Source organism: Dreissena polymorpha, chromosome 9 (genome assembly GCF_020536995.1).
Source record: "Dreissena polymorpha isolate Duluth1 chromosome 9, UMN_Dpol_1.0, whole genome shotgun sequence".
NCBI lineage: Eukaryota > Metazoa > Mollusca > Bivalvia > Myida > Dreissenidae > Dreissena > Dreissena polymorpha.
In genome coordinates this window covers 45,896,599-45,920,942 of record NC_068363.1, presented here as the reverse complement: position 1 = coordinate 45,920,942, position 24,344 = coordinate 45,896,599, and the positions used below count along the sequence as shown (strand labels likewise).

At 34.8% G+C, this 24,344-nt stretch overlaps 1 protein-coding gene across 1 annotated transcript; it reads left to right on the top strand.

Moving 5' to 3' along the window:
• The first annotated feature begins 3,616 nt into the window (after positions 1–3,616).
• On the top strand, positions 3,617–22,368 carry LOC127845130 (testis-specific chromodomain protein Y 1-like). The gene is made up of 5 exons (XM_052375848.1): positions 3,617–3,757; positions 13,738–13,890; positions 14,901–15,128; positions 18,727–18,992; positions 20,423–22,368. Exons 1-5 carry the CDS (start codon positions 3,689–3,691, stop codon positions 20,508–20,510), a joined length of 804 nt encoding a protein of 267 aa, XP_052231808.1. The 5' UTR covers positions 3,617–3,688; the 3' UTR covers positions 20,511–22,368.
• Positions 22,369–24,344: the final 1,976 nt, after the last annotated feature.

Below are 24,344 nucleotides of genomic sequence, written 5' to 3'. Positions count from 1 at the left end.
GATGCTGTGCGGTTTCAAAGCTTGATAGGGGGCATTGTGTTAAACAAAACCAGGTCTTGTTCTTGTTTAAACTTCTCCTGAACTGCTGGGCTGATTTGAATGAAACTTCACATGAATGATAATTGGATGACTCTTTCAAAGTTGTTTAAATTATTCTGGTAAGTTTCATATTTAGGTGATCTGAGCTATAATAGAATACTAGTATATTAAAAATGTAAACTACAATTATGTCTGAAACGACAATTGTCATGGGATTACATTTTTTGAATAAGCAATCCTCGTAGAGTCACAAAATATAACGACAACAACAGAACTCTCCAAATTATTCAATCGTTCGCGTTGCAATGCTTTATAATTTTCAGGTTTTCAAATCGTAAAACAAAGCATATAATGGATATTTTAGCGCATGGTAAATGTTCAGTATTACTGTTTTCCTTGAAAATATCAAGCCTACAACGAAATTTGCCAATCTAAACCATTTTTTTCAATTTTGTCAATTTACCAAAACTTGAAAAGATCCCTTTAATAAAGCATTAGTTCTTAACAGTTTACAGATATATCATGAAACATTAACGCAAGTAAATAAATAATAAATAACATTGCAGTGATTAGTTTATCCATAGGTCATAGACGAGTCTTAGCGCCTACCTAGTGTGCTGAACTGCCAATACAATTTGATTTAATAGGCAGTTGTAAACCAACGATGACGGTAGGCTGCTTGGTTGGACTAGTGCAAGCTGCTTAGTTGGGTGGAGACTTAATGCTTGGTTTGGTGGGCAGGCTGCTTTGAAAGGCTGAGGTTGGGTGCTAGGTTGAGTTGTGGCAGGCTGCTTGGCTGCATGGTGACAGGCTCACAACCCCCACGAATGTTAACCTAAAACGGGCAAGCGGACGTCCCGCTTAAGTAAAAGCTTGTTTTGCAAAGTTTGGAAACCATTGAAATGTTTAGAGAAATGTTGAGTTGTGGTCCTTGATATGTTTTGGCCATGATAGCGCTCTTAGTCGATCTGTTTTTATTCAATCTCCTCCAATTTGATGACAAATGTGTGAAGGCATAACATAATATAAGTTATATTGTAATACCAGGTAAATCACCACAGGGATTGCAACGTTGTGGTTCCTGAATAATCCAGAATTGGTCATTTTTATCCAGTCTACTTGCATCAGAAACTTGTAGCTTGTTTCAACGGTAACTTAATAAATTATCATGCAATTAAAAATACTCTCTGCCTTAAACATCAAGTTCATCTTTAGAGTTTAGAGGCTCAATTTTGACCATTCACTGAGAATTTACTGTATACAGCTTAGTCATTCATCATACAATTAGAAATAACTTGCCGAATGTGGCAACTACGAGGATATGGTATTTTGAATTATTAACTGTAACTTTGGAAGTCATCATGTAACATTTTTATAACTTGCCACAAATTACATCAATAAGGGGACGGCATGTTGCGTGTCACTACTGAATCGCTTATCTAACTGTCCAGTTGACTCATAACGGCAAAATGTAAAATTTTGCCATAAAAATGATTTTGCAAACTGTATCTTCATCATTCATTATGTAATTTTAAAATGATTTACAACAAACTATTCATACAAAAGAAAATCACTTTTCTGTATTCGCATCTTAAAAGATTTTTTATGCATATCATAAACGCTAGAAAAGAATCAATTTATTACTAAATAAATTGTAAGTATTGTTTAAATGCATATGTGAGTAATAGCAGAATCCTGGTGCTATTATTAATTTTGAGTCGACCTTTTTGTTTAAAATACCTTGCAGCGTATTGTAACGCGGACGTAACTTGCATGGACACGACCATGTGAGGGACATAATAAAAATAGTTTAATTTAAAATTACATGTAAAATGCGTTCATTCTCGGATTGGCTTTGAATGTTGCACGAAAGCTAACGGTTTATTTCTGCTAGATTAGATGAACGATGCAATTTAAATAGTCGACACATTTTACGTCCCGGGTTTGAGAATATTGCTGATAGTTAATGGACCAAATATTGTGGCAATACTCAACCGAAGGGGAGATAAATTATGTTATTTAAAGAGCCGACAGGCGCTGAGATCAATGGTGCTATTAAATTAGCCAAACAACGGAGGCTAAAGGATAGTGTTTGGTACAAAAATTGGTGCGTTTCAAATAGCCATATAAAGGTCACCATAATGCAATCAGGAATGGAGTTCACTGACGTTAAAAATACTAGTAGATAATACCTGATTGCTATCAACGATCAGCAGGCTCGGCTTACGATGGAGCAATTATAGATATAATCGATCATTGTGGTTGAATTCAACATGCCGGACTTTCCTCCGTAGCTCTCGTTCTCATCAAAATGAAATAAATTTTACAAACAAATAAGAGTTGCATAATAAGTATTCTTATTATATAATATATAAAAGTTTGTTCAAACGATAGTGGGTCCAGTCAGTTTGTTAGGTATGCAGGAAAACATTTAGAGTATTGATATTTTGCGGCCGTAATCGCGCAGTTAGATAATAATTTTCTTACTGGAAGCGCACAAAATATTAATTAACAGTTGTATAAAAATATTACCTACATGTACTGTAGAAATGATCGATTGACTGCTGAGATATATTTTTAGTTTTTTTCATTATGCTTGTAGATTCGAGTTTAAATTAAATACGGCTAATACCTTAATTATAGAGGAAATTACGGTGGCACTAAGGTGACATCACAGCTCCAAAAAAAAAAGTCGGGAAAACACAAGTTATGTTTTCCCGTCGCCAAAAAAAATATTAACTCGGGAAAACACAAAATAAGTCTGTTTTCAGGAGTTATTTTTTTTTTTGGCGACGGGAAAACAAAAGTTCTGTTTTCACGTCTTTTTTTTTTTTGGAGGGGAAAACACAAGTTCTGTTTTCCCGTCTCTTTTTTTTGAGACTTGAAAACACAATCGCTGTATTGTGCGCACAAGATAATCGGCCAATCACAGACGCGGATTATATGGAGGGAACATTTAAAAACGTCCTAAAGGCAAGTTCTGATATAACAAAACATACTACTACTACTACTACTACTACTACTACTACTACTACTACTACTACTACTACTACTACTTTTTTTTAAAGAGGAATTCATAAGCAACAAGATAACGTATAAACCAATAAAATCGGATGATTAGTTTTTGCATAAAATTGAATTTACTAGTGTAATGGTCAAATACTCGATTCAACTCCTGTCAATATACGCTCCGTGAAACAATTATATTACCACGTGCATTTCGTCTCACCTACCAAAATGAGTCTTTTCCGAGTGTTCGAACATAAAATCTCCTTCAAGCGGTTGTTCAAAATTATTTATTAATTAATCAGGATAAGATGTTATGGAGCCATTAATTTTTTCTCAACTGTCATAAAGTATGTGATAATTGCGAAAATCTATAGAACTAGGAACAATGAGACATTTGTATATAAATAATAATAATTTTGAGAAAGTGATAAGTTGGTAGTGATTATCAAATCTTTGAGTGTTCGAAAAATAAACACTTATTTCATAAATCAATGATTAGCTTTTGAACATCTGTGACCTGATTGGAAAAAAAACAGTGTCATATAAAATCTTGTCTTTAGATACACTCTAAAAGTCGTGACACCTAACAATTTTATTAAAATATAGTATAGTGTAACCTCTGCCGTTCGGTACAAGATACATGAGGCGTGCGAAAAGACTCATGGGAGGTGGAGAATTCAAAATGTCTGCGTCCGAAAACGAAATGGAAGTACGTATTTTATCAACTATAACTGCATTTATTCAACCAATCCAAATTTTACTGGTTCCAGATATAAGAATTTTTTTTCAGGCTGTTAGGTGTAACAAAAACAGAATCGACAGCGCTTTGTGTTTTTTTAAGTTCACTCCATTTTGGCGCATTGTTATTGTTCTCAATATTTGACAATCACGCGTGTGGCACAAAACCAACAAACTACTATGTAGTGTCCGCGTTCAGTCTTCTCTAGGATGTTAGACGCAGAATTATTTAAAGGCTTATGCCCACAGATTTGTATATATCTTCAGTCTTCTTCCAATACTGCACAGTAGCCTCTAAACCTAGTCCAAATTTTTGACGCTCTTAAATAGAATTATGGAGGTTTCGGCGAAACACCAGTTCGGCGAATTGATTATAAATAGTAGGTGTTAAACCGGTTCGGCGAAATGATTTATAGTTGATCACGCCTTTACATAACTACTTAATAGGTGTGAATAGATCGATGTACGGCATTGCTATCACATCCAAATTGTATATTTTAATTAGCGATATTGTTTCACACTTATTATAAAGAATGCTTCGCTCAAGTGAGGCTGTCAAATTTCATCACCTGAAAACAGCTCACAGTTTGGTATCTAGTGATGAATGTCATATTATGCTGACTTCTATAAATGGTCGACATGGTCGCTTGATGAATCACTACAGGTTTTTTTTTCCACTTTTTGGGAAGAGAGCCCATGGCTTTGGAATTGGGAATTTTATCAGCATTTTCATGAAATTGGGAAAATAAATTCATTAGCCTTTTTTTCCACATGAAAAGTCCACTGATAAGGGAAAAACTAAATTTGATATAACTCTTTATAATCATTCAAATTAAAAGAACAAAATCATATAATACTTTGTTAGATGTAGTTGAATTGAAATTGAGATAAAATACGCATTAGACTTCTTTCTAAAAAAAAAAACAAAAAAAAAACAATTTTTTTTTTTTTTTTTTTTGAAATTGGGGATTTTTTGCCACATTTTGGGAAAAAAGTATACTTTTTGGGATTGGGAACATAGCCGAATTTCGGCTATAAAATCGGGCCAAAAAAAACCCTGCACTACCCGATCGACCACTTGATGATATCATTCCCAACGCGGTACCAACAACGTACGAAGTAGGGGAAAGTGGCAGTAAGCGTGGTGGTCGACTACTCGTGAGCAGTGACGGCAACACATACAACGCAAGAAAGACACACAGTGGAAGAACGTACTGGACATGTAGTGTGAGAAATAAACAAGTAACACGCTTCGCTAGTGTAAAACAGTTTGGCGACATGTTAACAGCCAGTCTAAATGAACATACACATCCCGCAGATCCAGGGGCATATAAAAAATCTAATATCAGAACAACTGATGCCATCCACGACGAAGATTGTTAAAAGCTATGCTCTCATGTATATTGAATTGTCTGTGTTGTATCATTTGCAAATTGATTGCCTTAGTACATGGTGAATTGCATAAGTAAATAAGGTAATTATGACTGTTTTTTATGTATAATCACTTGCAAGTAAATTTGTGAATATGAACATGTTGAACAATCGTTAAAAGGTATTTCAATAAAATATTACACTGCACACTGTTTTTCCTTTGTTTTATTCAAACGATTAAATACTCATGCATACTGTTTAATTGCTCCTCGTGCGCTGATTTGAGCAATCAACTACAATAGTAATTGATCTGCTGATGGGCAACACAATGGTGTTTGCTAACACTTCGCCGACAATTTGAATGTGATAGCAATGCTGTACATCGATCTATTCACACCTATTAAGTAGTTATGTAAAGGCGTGATCAACCATAAATCATTTCGCCGAACCGGTTTAACACCTACTATTTATAATCAATTCGCCGAACCGGTGTTTCGCCGAAACCTCCAGTAACCCTTAAATATTAAGCTACTTTTTATATGGGTAATATTTGGAGCGTACAAAGGGTGAAAGACCAATTATGTGGTGGGAATTTTTTGTTCTTTGTCTATATTGTTGCGCAAGGATTTTGTGCGCAACATTCAAGCCCCGATATAAGACACTTAATAACAACGGATTGCAATAATATTTACATACCTGTGTAGATAATTCATTTCTCGATAATGTTCCGTAAAAATTATGTAATGACACTTTGAATTTTGCACGCCTGAGCAATTTAAATCCAACCACTATTCAATTTTTCAATATCTCTCGATTCGCTCGCTGTGTAGATATAAATCGATAACACGACCTCGATGTAAAGCATCTGGTTTATAGTGGAAGAATAAACAGCGTAAAATACAGTTTGCCTTCGTCTGTTGTGGTGCAGCGCGTTACATAGTAAACCGATGTTATACTTTTCTGGATTAATTTAGCATTGTTTTTTTTCTAAATTGACAATTAAAAAGTTCTGAAATAAAGTACATCTTTAATTTTTTTACTGTACATAAATAATATTGATACAGATCGTACAGTATACCGTCCTTTGTAACGTAGAATGTAAGTACATAAAACAACACAGACAGAGGTGCGAAAAAGACATGCATAAACACTTCCTGAAACTTAGAACAGTGAATAGAAACTGCACCATATCTGTTTTGAACATATGCTTATTAAATCGACAAAGATTAGCATACTAGATCTAGTTAGGTAAAAGTCGGTGTTAAAAGCTCATGGTAGATAAAATTACGCGTACACGTTACACCGTAATGCCTTCTTCTGATTGGTTCATATTTAAATCAGTTTCATGACATGGCTACAGGTCAGTGATTGTTTTGCGATCTAAGCAGAAGTTTAACTGAAGAATTTATGCCTTTCTAACTTTGAATCGACGATATTTGATGTAAAAATGAACTTCTGAATTAAAACTGAATGAGTTGGTAATGTTATTTTGCAATTTTACGCAAATTGATGAAAATTTAAACTTTCTGGTTTCCACCACAAAAAAGGTCCTTCAACGATGAGACGTTCCAAAGAATTTAGCCCATATAAAAGTATCTCTAAATTCTTTGCGCGTCTTATAAATGAGACTACCTCTAAACCTATAAGTTCGTGCACCTTAAACTTCAAAGGCACATCTTTTATGAAAAATCATTAGACAATAACTAAACTTGATATATACTTTATGATTTATCTTTTGTTTAACAAATAACGAGTGAAATATGTTGGTTGACAGATAATAATAGTGGAGTTACGTACCTTTAAACATTCATGTATATTGGCTTAGTACATAGATCCTTTGAGCGTCTTGATAAAGAAATGTTTCTGCCTCTTTATAAGGCTTTAATCAGGCCAACCTTAAAATACGGATCATGTGTTTGGTCCCCTCACCTAAAAAACATAAAAAATTAATTAAAGATGTTCAAAGAAGAGCAACTAAACTAGTGCCATTGGTGGCACAACTACCATACAACCAGATACTTCAAAAGTTGGGACTTGTCACACTTGAGTACAGAAGGGACAGGACGGATATGATCCAAATTTTCAAATCTTTACATAAGCTGGATGATTTAAACTGAGAAAAATTGTTCGATCTGGCTGAAAATATTCTTCGTGGTCATCACTTGAAACTAAGAGGCAAGAATTCCAAAAGTAATGTAAGACTCAACACCTTTAGTCAAAGATCAATTCATTACTGAAACAGTTTGGAAGAATCAACAATAGCTGCCACAAGTGTTAATCAATTTAAATCGTTGCTTAATTCTGAGAAAAAGAACATTAAGAAGTTAAACCCGTCTGTAAATTAAGTTAAATTAACAATTAAAATTTACTAAGCTCACTCTAGAGAAGTTTTAACAAAATAGTACATATCAGAGAGAGATTCTTAAGAAGAGAAGAGAGGGGCCACTACAGCATAGCTAAATTACGGCCCAACAGTCCAGGTATCCAGGTATCGTATGCTGCGTCACACAGAATTACCCTATAAGATCGTGCACTGATTTTGATGACGTCACAGCGAGGCCCTGGGATGTGTTTATAATAACCGATATATGTTTTTGTGAATATGCGTTTATCTGTATTAAATATGTGTTGTTTTAGATGAATTTCGTGAATAAACTGTATTGAAAATAATGGTTTAAACAAAACTGGTCTTCATAAAACGAAATATGAACTGTGATAACTGTATTCAGAGGTCTAGATAAAGTGTATTTACTAACGGAAAATAGCTTAATAAAATTTTATTCACAATGGGGGCATAAAAGGCTGTCACCCCTTCTAATGACAGTTGTTTTATGACAAAATCCCAAATTGACGCAGCGAGAACCTTTATCACAATAGGCCGTTCACGATCTTAACGTATGGTCTCGTGTCATCAATTGGGGGTAAAATTTTCCGCATACACAGCATACTTTAATGGTATTGTAATGCAAAGTACAGAGAGCTCAATACAAATTCGAGACGGGCCTCCAAGGGAAACTTCGCTTACAACATTTTACAATCAAAACATTGACACACATAGCCGTCTGGTGAAGGAAATGTGCAGATTTTAAACATTTTTTAGGCTATTTCTTTGGAACGAGGTCAGAAAAACTGACATTTATATCATATTGATTGTTTTTTCCTCATGATTGTTGTCTAATCGGCTGTGGAAATTCACACCGTACAAAAGTGAACAGTTTTCAGGCATGTGCGTTCGAATGTTGCTTAGAAGTTTACATCATAAAAAAGTATACGATCTTATAGGGCTGCACGAAGTTATAGGAATAGAGGATAATCCCTCTCTTTGTATGTCTATACAATCAAGTAAAATCAACCTAATACATCGTTACAAACACAAAACCTGTTATTACCAGCGCCCTCACACTAGTTTGGGGGAAGTGGTCCACAGCCCTTATTGGGGGAATTTTTTGTAAATGGGGGAATTTTTATAACGAAAAAAAAACAAAGCTGTTTAACTGTTATAGTTAAATATATATATTTCTATATATGCAACTGTCTATATAGGACAGAAAGGTGGACTTTTACTCAATCTATATAACAGTAATCTTATTTAAAAGTCCACCATTATGTCCTTTTTGTTCCTAAAACAAGCTAGTGCTGTGTCCTTTTGCATGCTAAGTCTGTCTCAAATCAAAGATCGCGACCATGATATATCCTGCGTGCAATATAAATTGTCAGGTTATTCATGCATGTTTATGTATGCATTAGCTTAGTTTGGCAATCTCAAAACACGCTGTTTACCTACCTTATTGAAGTATGTGTTATATACATATGTTATTCATTGGTATTAAACAAAACATTAACTATTCCATGTAAGTATTTTCAAATGCGTATAATTAAATTTGTGATCTGAAAACAATTGTCGAATTTTATTGTTCATGAAAGCATGCACAAATTAGACCCATGTACAAAATGACGTCATTCATTCTCCTGGAAAGCATGGGCTTTAATAGTACCTCTAAATTAAAAGCAAGTAGTTTACACTGTATCTAACGCGCAAAGATTGTTGAGATAGGTCAGTATTGACTTGTGACATTTACAGTTATAATTGTATACACCTTCATGTGTGCACTGGTGTGTTTCGGCAGTTCAAAGCAAATTCAAGAGAGAATGGTAACACCCGAAATGACCTGTGATGTTTGGCAAATGGTGTATTGTTTATCGCAGTACACATGTGTTAAAGTGATGTACAATGAAAGCAGACAATCTGGTCAAAACTGGATTATGAATGTCCGATTAAACACAAAATTAAAGTGGGTGAAAAAAGGGTAAAATACTAGTTTGATATATTGGAGTCAATTTTCAACTTTAAATCAGCAATTTTTTTTTTTTTTTTTTTTTTCTGAGGGGGGAAAAATCTGTTTTTTTGGGAAAAAAAAACTTTTCAGGTGAGGGACTGCGCCGAAATTCGGCAGCAGATTTGATAGATTGAGGGCCCTGATTACCGATATCAATTTGCGAGAAAATTGAGGAGAAATACTAGAAACAAAAACTTGATACAAAACCCGTTATCAAACAGAAAGCCGAAGTTTTGAATTGACAATTCGATCTATCTTACGGATGTTCCGGAGATAGTCCGTATATTACAAATGGTAGATCAGACATGAGATTTATCTCGCAGAGGATTCCGGAGATGGTCTATAGCGTATTTTCAAATTCAGAATTACTCGGAATACTCGGCTTTGTCCATTGCAAAAACATATATACATCTAAAAGAACCGTTGACGTGTTTGAAACTTTGGATTAATATCAATATTATGCGAGAATTGCACATCATGTAAGTTGTTTATATTTGCGCATTATAGATATATTTACGATCTTTTTGTGTTTATTGATGCCAGAAAATATTTTATGTAGCTAATATTTCGGATTAAACTGTCGCCCAGATTCTGGGCGGGGGACTTGACATGGAAAATGCCGTAAGCAGTTGCAACTCCCAGCGACACAGAATGTCAATAGCTGGGAGTTGGATTATTGCAACTATTTATGCCTCCAGATCGAACGATCAGGGGTATATTGCTTTTGGCCTGTCTGTCTGTCATTCTGTCCCAAAACTTTAACCTTGGTCATAACTTTTGCAATATTGAAGATAGCAACTTGATATTTGGCAGTGCTCCAGCTAGGCCTAAATTGAAGGTGGGCGCGCCCTGCCCTCCCGAACCTCCGCCCTGACCCCCCCTTCCCCCGAACCTCCGCCCTGCCCCCCTCCCCCCCCCCCCCCCAAAAAAAAAATTTTTTTTTTTTTTACATATTATTATTCATAAATCTCTTATTACATTGTAATAACTTAAATCCTCATTGTAGACATTATATTTGACTGGTTTAATAATAATGGGAATAATACAATTATTTATAACATATAAATTAACATGCAATAGGAAGCATTCCAGAAACACCCGCGCGCTCGTACGTGCCTTTTTCACAAAATACTGCGCGTCGAAAGTGCCCTTTTGACAAAATACTGCGCGTCGAAAGTGCCCTTTTGACAAAAAAGCCCCCCTGCCCTTTTCAAATCCTAGCTGGAGCACTGTTTGGCATACATGTGTATCTCATGAAGCTGCACATTTTGAGCTCTACAAGTTACACTAAATTAAATTCAATATTAAAAACAATTTAATTCTCATTTTAAGCATTTGTAATAAAAAACAACAACATTTATTTCCCAAATTTGGTTAAAACGCCGGGATTTGCCCAATCCAAAGGGACCCAGTCCCAAAATGGTGAAAAAACACTGTTTGAGGAGGTCACCACGGTCCATTGATTTTCAGCAGTATTGCTTACATTCTGGATATCTATTAAATTAGGCTGCCATAAAACAGTTGGCTAAAAGAGGGTGTTAATGTCATTTTAAGGAAATATTGAGCTGAAAAGATATGAATTTTCGAAAAATCGCCTTTTGAGAAAATTTGTCCCCAAATTTTTCATTTGTCACCATTAGCACAGGCTTTTTCCGCTCCATTTTGGGAAAACGCCACACTGGAATTTTGGGAATTTCGCGTCGTGAAAACCCCCATTTTGGGAAAAAAAATAATCGCAAAATTGGCTCAATTGGGAAAAATTATTGCATATAAATAGTGTTTCTTATATTTCAAAGAAGCCGTTAACTGGTAAATAACGACTATTTGGATAACTTATTATTAAAATTTTACAAAATATTATGAACATGTGTGATAAGTGCAGGTTTTTTAATCTTAATTTGGTGAAAAGGCTTGGCCTTTTATTAGGTGAGAAAAATTGCGCGAAGCGCCGGATTTTGAGGAAAATAAGGAAAGTCTTTAATAATCATTTACATATTTTACAGTTTTTAAAACAAATTCAAGGCAACAGATAATTTAATTATGCAATACTTTCTATTATCTACACCGGATCAGGTCAACTTATATATTTTAAGGGTAAAAAAAAAAAAAAATTTTTTTTTTTTTTTTTTTCAATTGGGATTTTTTTTTCAATTGGGAAAAAAACAACCAGATTTGCATTGGGAATGGGGCCGAATTTTGGACCCGTGGCTTAGGGCGGAAAAAGCCTGTAGCAACAATGGTGATCAACAGCGGAAACGCTGGTCATTCAGGTCCCAATTTTTTGGAAAATGTGATTCTTTTGCCAAATATAGGATGATGTGTGGTTTTATAACAACTTTCAACGGAAGGAGACCTGTAAACCCTCTACATAAGAGTTAACAGATCTATGTTTTTTCCTGTGAATAAATCAATAACTATGGCCATAAACAAGCGCTAATAATCCACTGAATGCATCATTAAAAGTCATCTGAATGCAAAACCAGAAACCATAATGTTTAACACATGTAAATTGCAATGTAATTCTTACACAAAACAAGGTGCATTAACAATTCATTATTAAATTATAAGAACTTACATTAAGCTAGTGTTTTTCCCAGACCCCTTTTACATGGTGATGTGCCATGCGGCTGTTCTGAAGCGCCCCTTGCCCCTATTCAAAGGACATATATCTTTTCAAGTTGCTATGCACGCTTGTAATTTTTCCAAGATGGTGGACAATTGACAAAAGAAATTATGATTCTCTGCAAAGATGCACAGATTGCGATTATTATATAACTTGTCAGGTCATTTCACTCATTTGTATAAAGCTGTATGCAAAAGCATTGTAAAGAGATCTTAAAACACCTTATTGACCTACCTTTTTGTTGTTGCATTAAGTTTTATATCCTTATATAATTAAATATTGTTCTATAGGATCAAACGTTATTCCATGTCATTTTAAATGTGTAACATTTATTCAAATTTGTAATACCAAACATAAATTGTAATCTGATTCTCGTTAACAAATTCTATCTAAAAATAAACATTTGTCATGTATTAAGTGTAAATCCATGGCCTTAAAGTAAAATTTCTTTCTCAATATATCATCCATTGCTGTGTAGGAATTTCATATTTAGATAAATAAATATTTTTCATGTAAGGTACTGACTTCTCTTATCTAATTTCTTAAAACCAAGTCTTTATTATGCACCCCCAAAATTTATTTTGGGGAGGGAGCATAAAGTCGCCTCTTCGTCTGTCCGTGTGTGTGTCTGTTTGTCCGTCCGTGCACATATTAGTCCGGGCTATTTCTCAGCAACTAATGACCGGAATTCAATGAAACTTTATGGGAGGCTTCACTACCAAGAGGAGATGTGCATATTATCAGCGGGTTCTGGTCGGATGATTTTTCACAGAGTTATGGCCCTTTGAAATTTTCTATAAAAAATTCTTGTCCCCCCAACTACTGTGCCCTCAAGACGTTTCCTTTTATCTGAATATATAGTGCAATATTGTGACAAATAAAACCTTTGGGGAGCATCACCCGTCTCCGACAGTTTCTTGTTTAGAGAGATATGGCCCTTCATGCCTTTTACTGCCTATCTCACGGGTCCGATAGTCGGACCCATTCCCAATGCCTTATGTGCATATTTTTTCCCAAATAAAGAAAATAAATTATTTTTTTATTTAGAAAGAAGTGTCTTATGACTTATGATTATTCAACTCTATACATGTATCTCAATTTTTTTTGTAAACAACCTTCAAAATATATAACCATAATTTATATGAATTTTATCCAAAATGACTGGAAAACTCCCTGCCCAAATAATGCTTTTGTCGATGAAAATTATTCCCAATTTGGAAGATTTCACGACTCGAAAAATCCCAATTTTGCTAGGTACTTTTTCCCACAGAAGACAGAAAAAGGCCTGCCCTTTGAAATTTTTAAGTTGCTAAACCATCCATTGTATTATTTTTTCCAAAGTTATGTCCCTAAAGATGTTTCCTTTTATCTGAATATATAGTGCAATATTGTGACCCAATAAAACCTTTGGGAAGCATCATCCGTCTCCGACGGTTTCTTGTTAAGTCTTGTTAACAAACACTGTGATCCTGATGTTTTCTTAAACTATTGCAAACAACCTTTATCACTTGTTGATCCCAAATAAGTTATAAATCATTTTATCCAAGTTAATTCATATTAAGCTTTGTAGTTTTGCCACAACTTGCAATACTTCCCTTACAAAACTTTCCGGCACTTCAGGTAGGTGAAATTCTTGGTGAGCGTAAATCACGTCGTGGTCTGGAGTATTTGGTCCGATGGAAGAACTTTGGCAAGACTGATGATACCTGGGAGCCACTGACTAATCTGAAGAATGCCGTGCAGGCCATTGCCGACTTCCATACCAAGGCCACGGTGAGCCAGGGTTTTACATCAATGCTACAGTTCAGGGGTCCCAATGACTCATATTATATATAGTTCATATTAAGGGGTCACATACAGGAAAATTGAACCCACACTTGATCTTCTCATTTGGGGTCTTGCAAGCGGTCAACTGGGGTGCTGTTGCCACCATTTTTAACCAGGTTTTCCGAAGGAAAAAACTGGTTATTAGATTGGCGAATGCGGGCGGGCTGGCTGGCTGGCGGGCTGGCTGGCTGGCGGGCTGGCGGAATAAGCTTGTCCGGGCCATAACTATGTCGTTCATTGTCAGATTTTAAAATCATTTGGCACATTTGTTCACCATCATTGGACGGTGTGTCGCGCGAAATAATTACGTCGATATCTCCAAGGTCAAGGTCACACTTTGAGTTCAAAGGTCAAAAATGGCAATAAATGAGCTTGTCCGAGCCATAACTATGTCGTTCATCGTCAGATTTTAAAATCATTTGGCACATTTGTTCACCATCATTGGACGGTGTGTCGCGCGAAATAATTACGTCGATATCTCCAAGGTCAGGGTCACACTTTGAGTTCAAAGGTCAAAAATGGCCATAAATGAGCTTGTCCTGGCCATAACTATGTCATTCATTGTGAGATTTTAAAATCATTTGGCACATTTGTTCACCATCATGGGACAGTGTGTCCCACGAAAGAATCACGTCAATATCTCCAATGTCAAGGTCGCCACGACTAAAAATAGATTAAAAAAAAAAAAACTTACAAAGGGGGTTAATTTTTTTTGGTCATTTCAAAAGTTCAGTTTGAGTTTTCTTCCTTTATCAGATTTTTTTTCACAATGAAAACCTGGTTATGTGACAATTTTGTCCCTTGTTTTTTTTTTGACATCAAAGCCATTTCGGCTTGACCAAAAACTGTGGCAACATTTTAAAATCAGCTGAACAATAACTCACCACTCAACAAAATTTCAAATTAGCTTTTTGTTGGATAAAATTTATCAAGCTTTTGTGTACATGGTTTTGCAGCCTAAAAGAGGCAAGAAGCGTTCCACATCTCGATCAAGAAGTCGGTCAAAGGGACGATCTAAGAGCCGCTCTTCTAGCCGCAGTAGGAAGTCAGCCTCTGGTAAAAAGTCGGCCTCAACTACCGAAAAGAAGACAACAATAGTGACAACACCCACCATGACTGAGACTCGGACAGAAACAGTGACCCAGTCACCTGGCCGCACTGAACAGGTCACAGAGACTGTCACTGTGAGTTGAGCTGAGGTTTTGAAAGTAAAGTTAGATGTTTATTTAAAAAAAACACTGTTTAGAATAAAAATCGTTCTGTATTATTGTATACAAATTTTCTATTGTATGATTAAAAAGGTTATTATAGTTTTGTTACTATACATCTAACTGAGTTATCATAAAAATTTAGTAGGTATTCACCAAGCTGGTGTTATAGTTAAGAAATGAGGTTTCAAACTTTTTTGATTGAATCAAATGAATTACAGTAGACTCTCTGTAAACCGGACGGTCTCGGGACCGGCCTAATCGTCTGGTTTTCAGAGAGTTCCGGTTTACCAAGAGTTCTCATATTGCCGAAATATACACGGTATTCATTGTGTACAGAATCACATAAAAATAAAACAAACCGTATACATTTACATGTACCATGTGATAACTGTACGCAGGTACTGATGATGTTAATTGCATTCTTAAAAAATGTGTTTTTAATCGATTAAAAGCAAATACAGATGGATGGATATTTAACAGTCATATTTCTAACAGTTTATCTGACAAACAAACAAACAACCATTTCAGCGTTAAAACATGGCTATAAGATCTTTTAAAATACCCGAGAAGATCACAAGAATGTGATCGTCGCAACGGCATGCATTAATTTCTTAATTAAATTGTTGATCATAGGCGATAATAAATAAAACGATTGAGTCAATCACTTTTTGGTGTTACAGCAAGTCTATTATAGACATTCACAGTTTGTTTACATTACTTAATCGGAATCCCATAGCGCGGTAACGACTTGACACCTTTATGGTTTGTTTAATCCGATTATCGATAATTGCGCGAGCAAAATGTGACACCGCACTCGCTTTGCCGACTAGGTATTGTTATTTTCACGCCTCGGGCATCTTGAGAATTTAGACCGTCCGGTATACTCAATGTATTTTACGTTGAAAATGACAAAATTTACGGAGATACCCGTCCGGTTTCCGGTTTTCAGAGAGTTCGGTTTATTCAACATTTTTTAACAAAGAAATAGAAGGAGAAAATACGGGACTGGCCCGACCGTCCGGAATCGGGAGAGTTCCGGTATTCCGAGAGTCCGGTATTGGCAGAGTCTACTGTAGTATATAGTTAAAAATAAAGTTTCTTTGGTAACATTTATAGTTTAAAAAATAAATAAGTGTTCATCTTTAAGTTAACATGTACAGTACTAAATACGTAAAACAGATATTCAACTTTTAATATGTCTTTTTAGCTCACCTGTCACGAAGTGACATGGTGAGCTTATGTGACCGTGTGATGTCCGGTGTTGTGTGTGCTTGCATGTGTGTGTGCGTCCGTCAACAATTTGTTTGTGTAGACAGTAGAGGTCACAGTTTTCATCCAATCTTTATGAAATTTGGTCAGAATGTTTATCTTGATGAAATCTGTGTTGGGATTGTATTTGGGTCATCTGGGTAAAAAACTAGGTCACAAGGTCAAAAACTAGGTCACATAATAGGTCAACTAATAGAAAAACCTTGTGTAGACAATAGAGTTCGCAGTTTTCATGCAATTTTTATGAAATTTGGTCAGAATGTTTATCTTGATGAAATCTGGGTTGGAATTGTATTTGGGTAATCTGGGGTCAAAAACTATGTCAAATAATTGAAAAATCATCAACAATTTGTTTGTGTAGACAGTAGAGGTCACAGTTTTCATCCAATATTTATGAAATTTGGTCAGAATGTTTATCTTGATGAAATCTCAGTTGGGATTGTACTTGGGTCATCTTGGGCTAAAAACTAGGTCAAATAATATATAAACCTTGTGTAGACAATAGACAGTGCTCCAGATAACATGCGTTAAGGTGTAAACAGGAATTTAATTTCTAAAATAACGATTTAGGTTTATAATCTTTGCGTCAAGTTACGCATTGAAAAAATAAAACACGAATTCGAAAATTTCAAACGTTCCTAAAACTTCCAGTAGCAAATTATATACGGTAAACATTTCAACCCGGTTCTGACTATCTAGGCGCTCAATTAAAACTTCAACTTTAAGTTTAAGTCAACGTCACTCAAGTGTTTGCTGTGAGGAAGAGCCACACCTAAGAACGGTCGAAAGGCAAAACTGTCTCGATTCTGTTCTCCTAGTATTGCAGGCGAGTCATTACTGTTTATTGTACCTTTTTAATTACACTTATCGTAATTTTTATACACAAGTAATATACTGTATACCTATTCAAAATGTCATTAAAATTAAATGCTAAATATAGTTTTTTATATGACTTGAACTGCGACCAAAAGGCCATTATGGCCTAAACTAAAGTGTCAGTGACTGTTTTACATAAAAAATCAAAATGGCCGACCCAAGCGGTGTATCGAAGCGTGGAAGGCAAAAAAGCCATTTCAGTGTCAAAAGTCCACGCTGCATGCATTCTTTCAATTTGAATTAGATTCTAATACCCAAAGCATGGTTTCGTCAATAATTGATGAACTTATAAGCTCTTGCGTAAATGACTGTGAAACTAAAGCATTCAAAAACATTCAGGTTCAGTGTCCGATAGAACAGCTGAGACATGGAAAAAGCAATAAATTATTTGGTAATATATTGTTAAGAATTAATTTTATAAATAGGGGGTAAAATAAGAAATAATTTTCAAAATGGGAGTAAATAAGAATTTGACCAAATTTTTTATCTGGAGCTCTGCAATAGAGGTCGCAGTTTTCATCCAATCTTTATGAAATTTGGTCAGATTGTTTATCTTGATTTAATCTGGCTTAGGAATGTATTTGGGTCATCTGGGGTCAAAAACTAGGTCACTAGGTCAAATAATAGAAAAACCTTGTGTAGACAAAATAGTCACAGTTTTCATTCAATCTTTATGAAATTTGGTCAGAATGTTTATCTTGATGAAATCTCAGTTGGGATTGTACTTGGGTCATCTTGGGCTAAAAACTAGGTCACTAGGTCAAATAATAGAAAAACCTTGTGTAGACAATAGAGGTCACAGTTTTCATCCAATTCTTCAAGAAATTTGGTAAGAATGTTTGTCTTGATGAAATCTGAGTTGGGATTGTATTTGGGTCACCTGGGGTCTAAAACTAGGTCAATAGGTCAAATATTAGAAAAACCTTCGGTTAATTGTAGACGATACAGGTCACAGTTTTCATCCAATCTTTATGAAATTTGGTCAGAATGTTGATGAAAACTGGGTTGGGATTGTATTTGGTTAGTCAGGTGAGCGATTCAGGGCCACCATGGCCCTCTTGTTGGTCATTGTATCTCATGGTTGACAGAAAATGTTCAATTTACTATCAAAGCATAATAATATTCAAGTATGTTGAAGAATCTGTGGATCTTGGAAAGTACATTTCAAATTTTCATCCCTGAAACTTTATGCTAGGGTCTAGCAAGGCTCTCTTGCTCAAAGTTATCTTTTGCCAAATTAACTGTTTTGTCCTGAAATCATTAATTTTTTATGTTTGATAGGTTTTATGAACTCAGCTGTAGCCAAGGGAAATTTCTTAAGGCTAATTTGGTAATTTGTAGCTATTGGCTGATTTAGAGAATTGCAGAGTGTGTCCTTTGTTTTGATCAAAATCTATCCTTAATGTATTACTGACCTTGTTTGCAGAAGTCTGTTCCGAGTCCAGTGCTCACCCAGAGAATCTCAAGCGTAACCCGCACCTCAGAGACCCGTACATCCAAGACCCCCTTGGACCAGGTGGACTCTGGGGCTGTCCAGAAGCCCCGCGGTGGGGCCATGGCCTGGTGCTGCAATGCCTGGACAAGCATGTGCAACTGCAGTAGGAGCCTTGTATGCAAGGACTACCCTGCCATAGTTGTGTTGGCCACCATTGCCATCATTGCACTGACTTTTGTTCTACAGGACAACCTGAAGTAAGTGTTGCTTGCTTAGTGATTTTTTGGGCCCATATGGGAAAAGTTTCCAGTGCCAATTGGAAATATTTGCATATAAAACCCTTAAACTGGGAAAATTTGTGTCAAACAATCTCCAGATTGGGAATCGGGTCTTTTTACTTCTTGTTCAGGGCTCAACATTAATGGTTGTCCTATTGCCCCTGGCAAGTAAAAGTTGGGTCCGTGCAAGTGATTTTATAATCTAGTTGCCCGCCCAGGCAAGTGCAAAAAAGAACAAAGAGCATTTAATTTAGACTTTAATTGCTGTGATCATTTTGTTAAATGTGCAAAAACAAAAAAGGTTTTGTGGTGTATCATTTTGATCTTTATTAAAAAATATGAGGTTTACAGTTAATGTGATATTTCATGTTTGGGCAAGTGGCTTTACGTTCAGGGCAAGTAGATTTTCTAAGTACTTGCCCGGCAGGGCAAGTTGGTTTGTTGGTTAATGTTGAGCCCTGTTGTTAATACTTAATTGCACAAACCCAAGTTAATTTTTTTCACAGACCTTTTTGTTGACATGTTCAGTGTCTTGCTCATTTAATTTATTCAATTGTGGATAATGTGCATTTGGAACAAACTTTACGCAACTGTCTTTCCTTGTGGGAATTTTTCAGATGGAGTTTGGCAATATTGTATATTTCCTTGATTGGTAAAGTGCCTTTTTACAGGTACTTTATAAATAAGGGAAAATGGCTATTGCAGTGGTTTAATTTGACTCTGCACAATCTCTTAAAGATCTGTTAGACACTTTGCCTGAAGATTGGTTGAAATCTTCTCGGTCATGTAGCCAATCTGTCAGACCTGCTTGTTAGTCCCCTAACATGAAACCGGAGGGGACTTATAGTTTGCGCTCTGTGAGTCTGTCACACTTTTCTGGATCCTGCGATAACTTTAAAAATTCTTCATATTTTTTCATGAAACTTGAAAAATGGACAGATGGCAATATGTAGATTATTCACGTCATTTCATTTTGTTCCTACATCAAGAATTCTGAAAAACCCAACAAAAAATGACCGATGTCAGCTTATGAGTGAGTTTTGACTCTTGACTTAATCAAAGAAAAGGGCTGGTTGCTTGTCAATCAATGTGTCACATTTTTCTGTTTTATTGGAATAAGTTTGGCTAAACTTAATTGAAATCTGTGTTAATGCCTATAGATTTTAATGACACATTATGTACATGGCCAGTCTTGTACATGTATGTTGTAAATTGAACCTTGTCAAAAAACATTCAAATCAGGCTTGTCGAATCTTCCTTGTCGGATTTTGATGTCTGCGAAAAACAAGAGAAGCCTTAATTGAATTTCTTGATTAAGTTTAATTTGATTGAAAAATGGCATAAAGGGGAAATTGTAGTCCCTGATAAGTCTGTGCTTCTCTTATGTTTGCATGCAATTTTTTGTGCAGTTTTGAGGAGCTATGGAGCAGCGTTGTTGCCTTCTTTGTCGGGATTTGGAGCTGGCTCACCACTCTGGTCCCTGCACAGAAGGAATAGAAGTGTACACCAAGTGAGGACGTCTGGCTTGACAAGTGAGGACACCTTGCTTGGAGGGGATGCCAGTGTGCAGACTCCTGCACTATACAAAGGCAGCAGCATTTTAATTTTTAGTGTACTTTTTTGTGTATTAAAGTAAAAAGTCATCTTCATTTAGTATTGATTATGGCAAAATGAATTTGTGTACTTTGTTTTTAAAAGCTTCTTCATTATTTCTAAATGGATTGGCTTAAGTTTTAACTTAATTAAGTATGTTCTCACTAAATAAAATGTGTGCTAACAAATGAATAAGATCAAACTTATACTCAAAAATGAATTCAATCAAATACATTGATTCACAAATGAATAAAATCAAACTTATACTCAAAAATTAAATCGATCAAATACATTTACTCACAAATGAATAAAATCAAATTATGCTAAAAAATGAATTCAATCAAATACATTTATTTACTCACAAATGAATAAAAGCAAATAAAAGTAGTCATCAATGAAATACATTGCTGTGTGTTCCCTGTCAGTGCAATTGATACATCATCATGTTTTCAAGGACTTACTCCACTACTTCTGGTAATCCTCTTAACTCTTGGTTTATAATATTAGTTACCACTTTACTTTACCTTAATGCTGTTAATCAAGTTTTTGTCCTTATAAGCTATTAAGAACGATATTAAACAAAAATTTTGTTGTGCACTTATTTGTTTAAGTAATAATTTGCAATAAGATGTAACAATTTCATAAACTGGTAGAATGAATGCTGTATAATGAGATTAAGAACACACTTTGTAGAACCAATATTTTCATGACATTTGTTTTCAACTTATTCATTTATTATACATTTCAAGGCCTTTTAAAAACTGCATTTAAATATTTTTTTAAAAATCTGTGTATATATATATTTGCAATTGAGTAAATGATTTCTATATCTTTGTCATTTATTGAACTTAATTTGATAAGACATTCACACAAAAATATTGAAAAAAGCCACATTCTTATAAATGATAATGTAAATTTTTGCCAAATGTTTAGATGTTATATGTCCATTTTAGAACAAAATGGTTTTATCATTTTTCATTTTTAAATGTTATTTTGTTTGTATTATCATGAAGTTTTGTTTTTATTATTCTTTGTTTTAAATGTCATCTTTTATTGCAGAATAAAAGTTTATAAATATATCATTTGACATTGCGATGAAATATTGAAACTTATGTTAGATTGTTAAATTAAGTTAAATGTGACTCTTGCGTATTTGTCTTTGCCAAAACAGAGGCTAATCTTAATGTTAGTGTAACAAAAATATGAAATCTCTAGAAGATTTTTTATTAACAAGAAAGTACTAACAACTTATTTTTGTTTTGTAAAACTAATTTTCTTATTAAAAATATGTTAATTAAGCGTGTTTCATCGGTAGCTTTTGGTGCCACAAAACACTGAGAATTGCTAACTCGTAAGTGGTCAGTTTTTTGTAGGCATTTATATTGTTTGTCTCCAAAGAAATGACCATACTTTAGCCTGTTTACAATTCATCACTATGTTTTGAATGTAAAGTAGTTTGATATGTATATTTTTAACAAAACTATATAATCATATATGTAATACTTTATTTGAAGCCATGTACTTTGAATTTTTATAACTTGTAAACAAATTAGTTTTTTTAATGTTTTTATCAAGTTTAATAACCATTCAATGACACTGTTTTAATGAACTTATAATCAAATTTAATCCTGTATTTTAATTCAACAATCATGTTAAATTTTGGTGTCATTGCATGTTAATGTATTGTATGTATGTATTGTACGTATTATGGTTTTAGTCAGATACTTGGTATAGTACACAATAAAACTGCACCGTAAAAGAATAGACGGATTGTTTTCTATGAGTATCGTTGCCACAGCTTTCTACTGGATACACATAAGGAAGTTACACAGAATTATTAGCATATGCAGGTCCACAATCTTTCAAAATACTGGTCCTGCTATCAATGGTCTAATGAAAATTGAAGTTGTTGGGCCGCCTAGCTGATTTGGTACAACGCTTGACTGCAAATCCTTTGATCACTTTACATGTTCTGGAATTGGTCACGAAATCAGTTGTTACTTATACAGCCATTCTACCCCTACCTATGGTTCAATTATGGCAGGTCAGCGTTTTATTTTGCAAAATTGGGAAAGGAACCTGTATAGTACTACTACTACTTTGAAAAAATATCACGAAAAAATGAATTTGGTAAATTTCACGTCGTGAAAAATTCTGATTGGGAATCATGGCTCTTTTTAATTGGTTGCAATAACTTTCACAAATCAATTCAAATATACATCTACGTGTTTTTTTAAACTTCAAATGTTCCGTTATGCTGATTTTATTTGTAAAATTGCAGATATTACACCTTAGGGAACAAACTGGACGAAATGTTCCTACCTTTTGGGAATTTTTCAGACATCAATTGGGAATTTTGTAGTTTTTTCCTCAATCGGGAAAGAACTGTTTACAGGTCAAGAAGCAAGTGTCAGTGACTGTCATTGATATGTGCAATTGGCACTGGTAAACCAGCTTACCCAGGAAAATGTTAGTTGGTAAACTAACTGCTGTGATGTGACTGAAATTATGTTGAAACCCCCCCCCCCCCCCCCCCCGCAATTATTTTTTTTAATTCACTGATTTGTGTTTGCTCTCTCTTAACTAGTATACGACATATTTGATGATATTGTTCTATACTCAAAGACATGTGAAGGATTTAAAGAAAATTAATTTAATAAATTAAATAATCCATAAAGGTTGGTGCTAAGCGATCATACATCTTGACAAATAACATTGTAAATAATTGTCGTACTTATACATTGTCGTAATATTGTACGATGTTAAAGATGGGCTCAAGATGCATCCCGACCGTCTTCCGTCATTCCTTCAAACATGATTTGTAAATATTTTTGAATGTTTCATTTTCAACAGAAAATGTCGAAATATCGGGGACTCTGTTCACTGAGTCCATTCGATCAGAACTTACTCTTGTTTTTGTTTTATTTGACTCTGTTTTATTGTACAATTACAATATCTCGTAAATTCCGTAGTGAAACAAAATGCATTAAAGGTCTGAATGGCTCGATTCTAGACTGCAATATGCATTTAATCCGGGTTAAACGTGCTTTTTAGCGTTAACTTTGATTGATTAGACAATTGCTTCAATGAAAGTGGATTGGTATAAGTTACTTTCGCGGACGATATTAACAAATTAATGTATCAATTGGCAACTCGTTCATTCAATTTATATGCTAATCAGGGTTAATGTGTTTCTAAGACATGCAAGTATTTTACGGGTTTCTGTCGTGAGGAAATCGTGGCTTGTTAAAGGTACATTTCAATTGTAAAGAGTATCTATTCACGACATTTGGCTAAACAAAACTATGCGTAAACTGTACGATAGTTAGCACGAGTTATACCATTTTTATATAGATGATAAATAACAACAATCTTACAAATTTCTAACATTTCTCAATATCTCAAATTTTATTTAATGAATATGATTGAATGAAGAAAAAATATCACCGAAATCGCAGCAGGCAATACCAAAAATGTATCTGGACGAAGAATTTGGGTCAGACTTTTGTATGAGTGGACATAAAAACGCTGTCATTTTAATAGATTCATATAATATGTTTTCCCTCGCCAAAGGCGGAAGTATATAGGCGTTGTCCGTCCGTCCGCCTGTCACATTTTAAGGGCTGAATCTCAGAAACTAATAAAGATTTCAAAATTAAACGCTTTTGTGTTTAGATATATTGTTTTATGAAACAAAACAATATACACAATCATGCAGTTACATGATAGCAATAAATA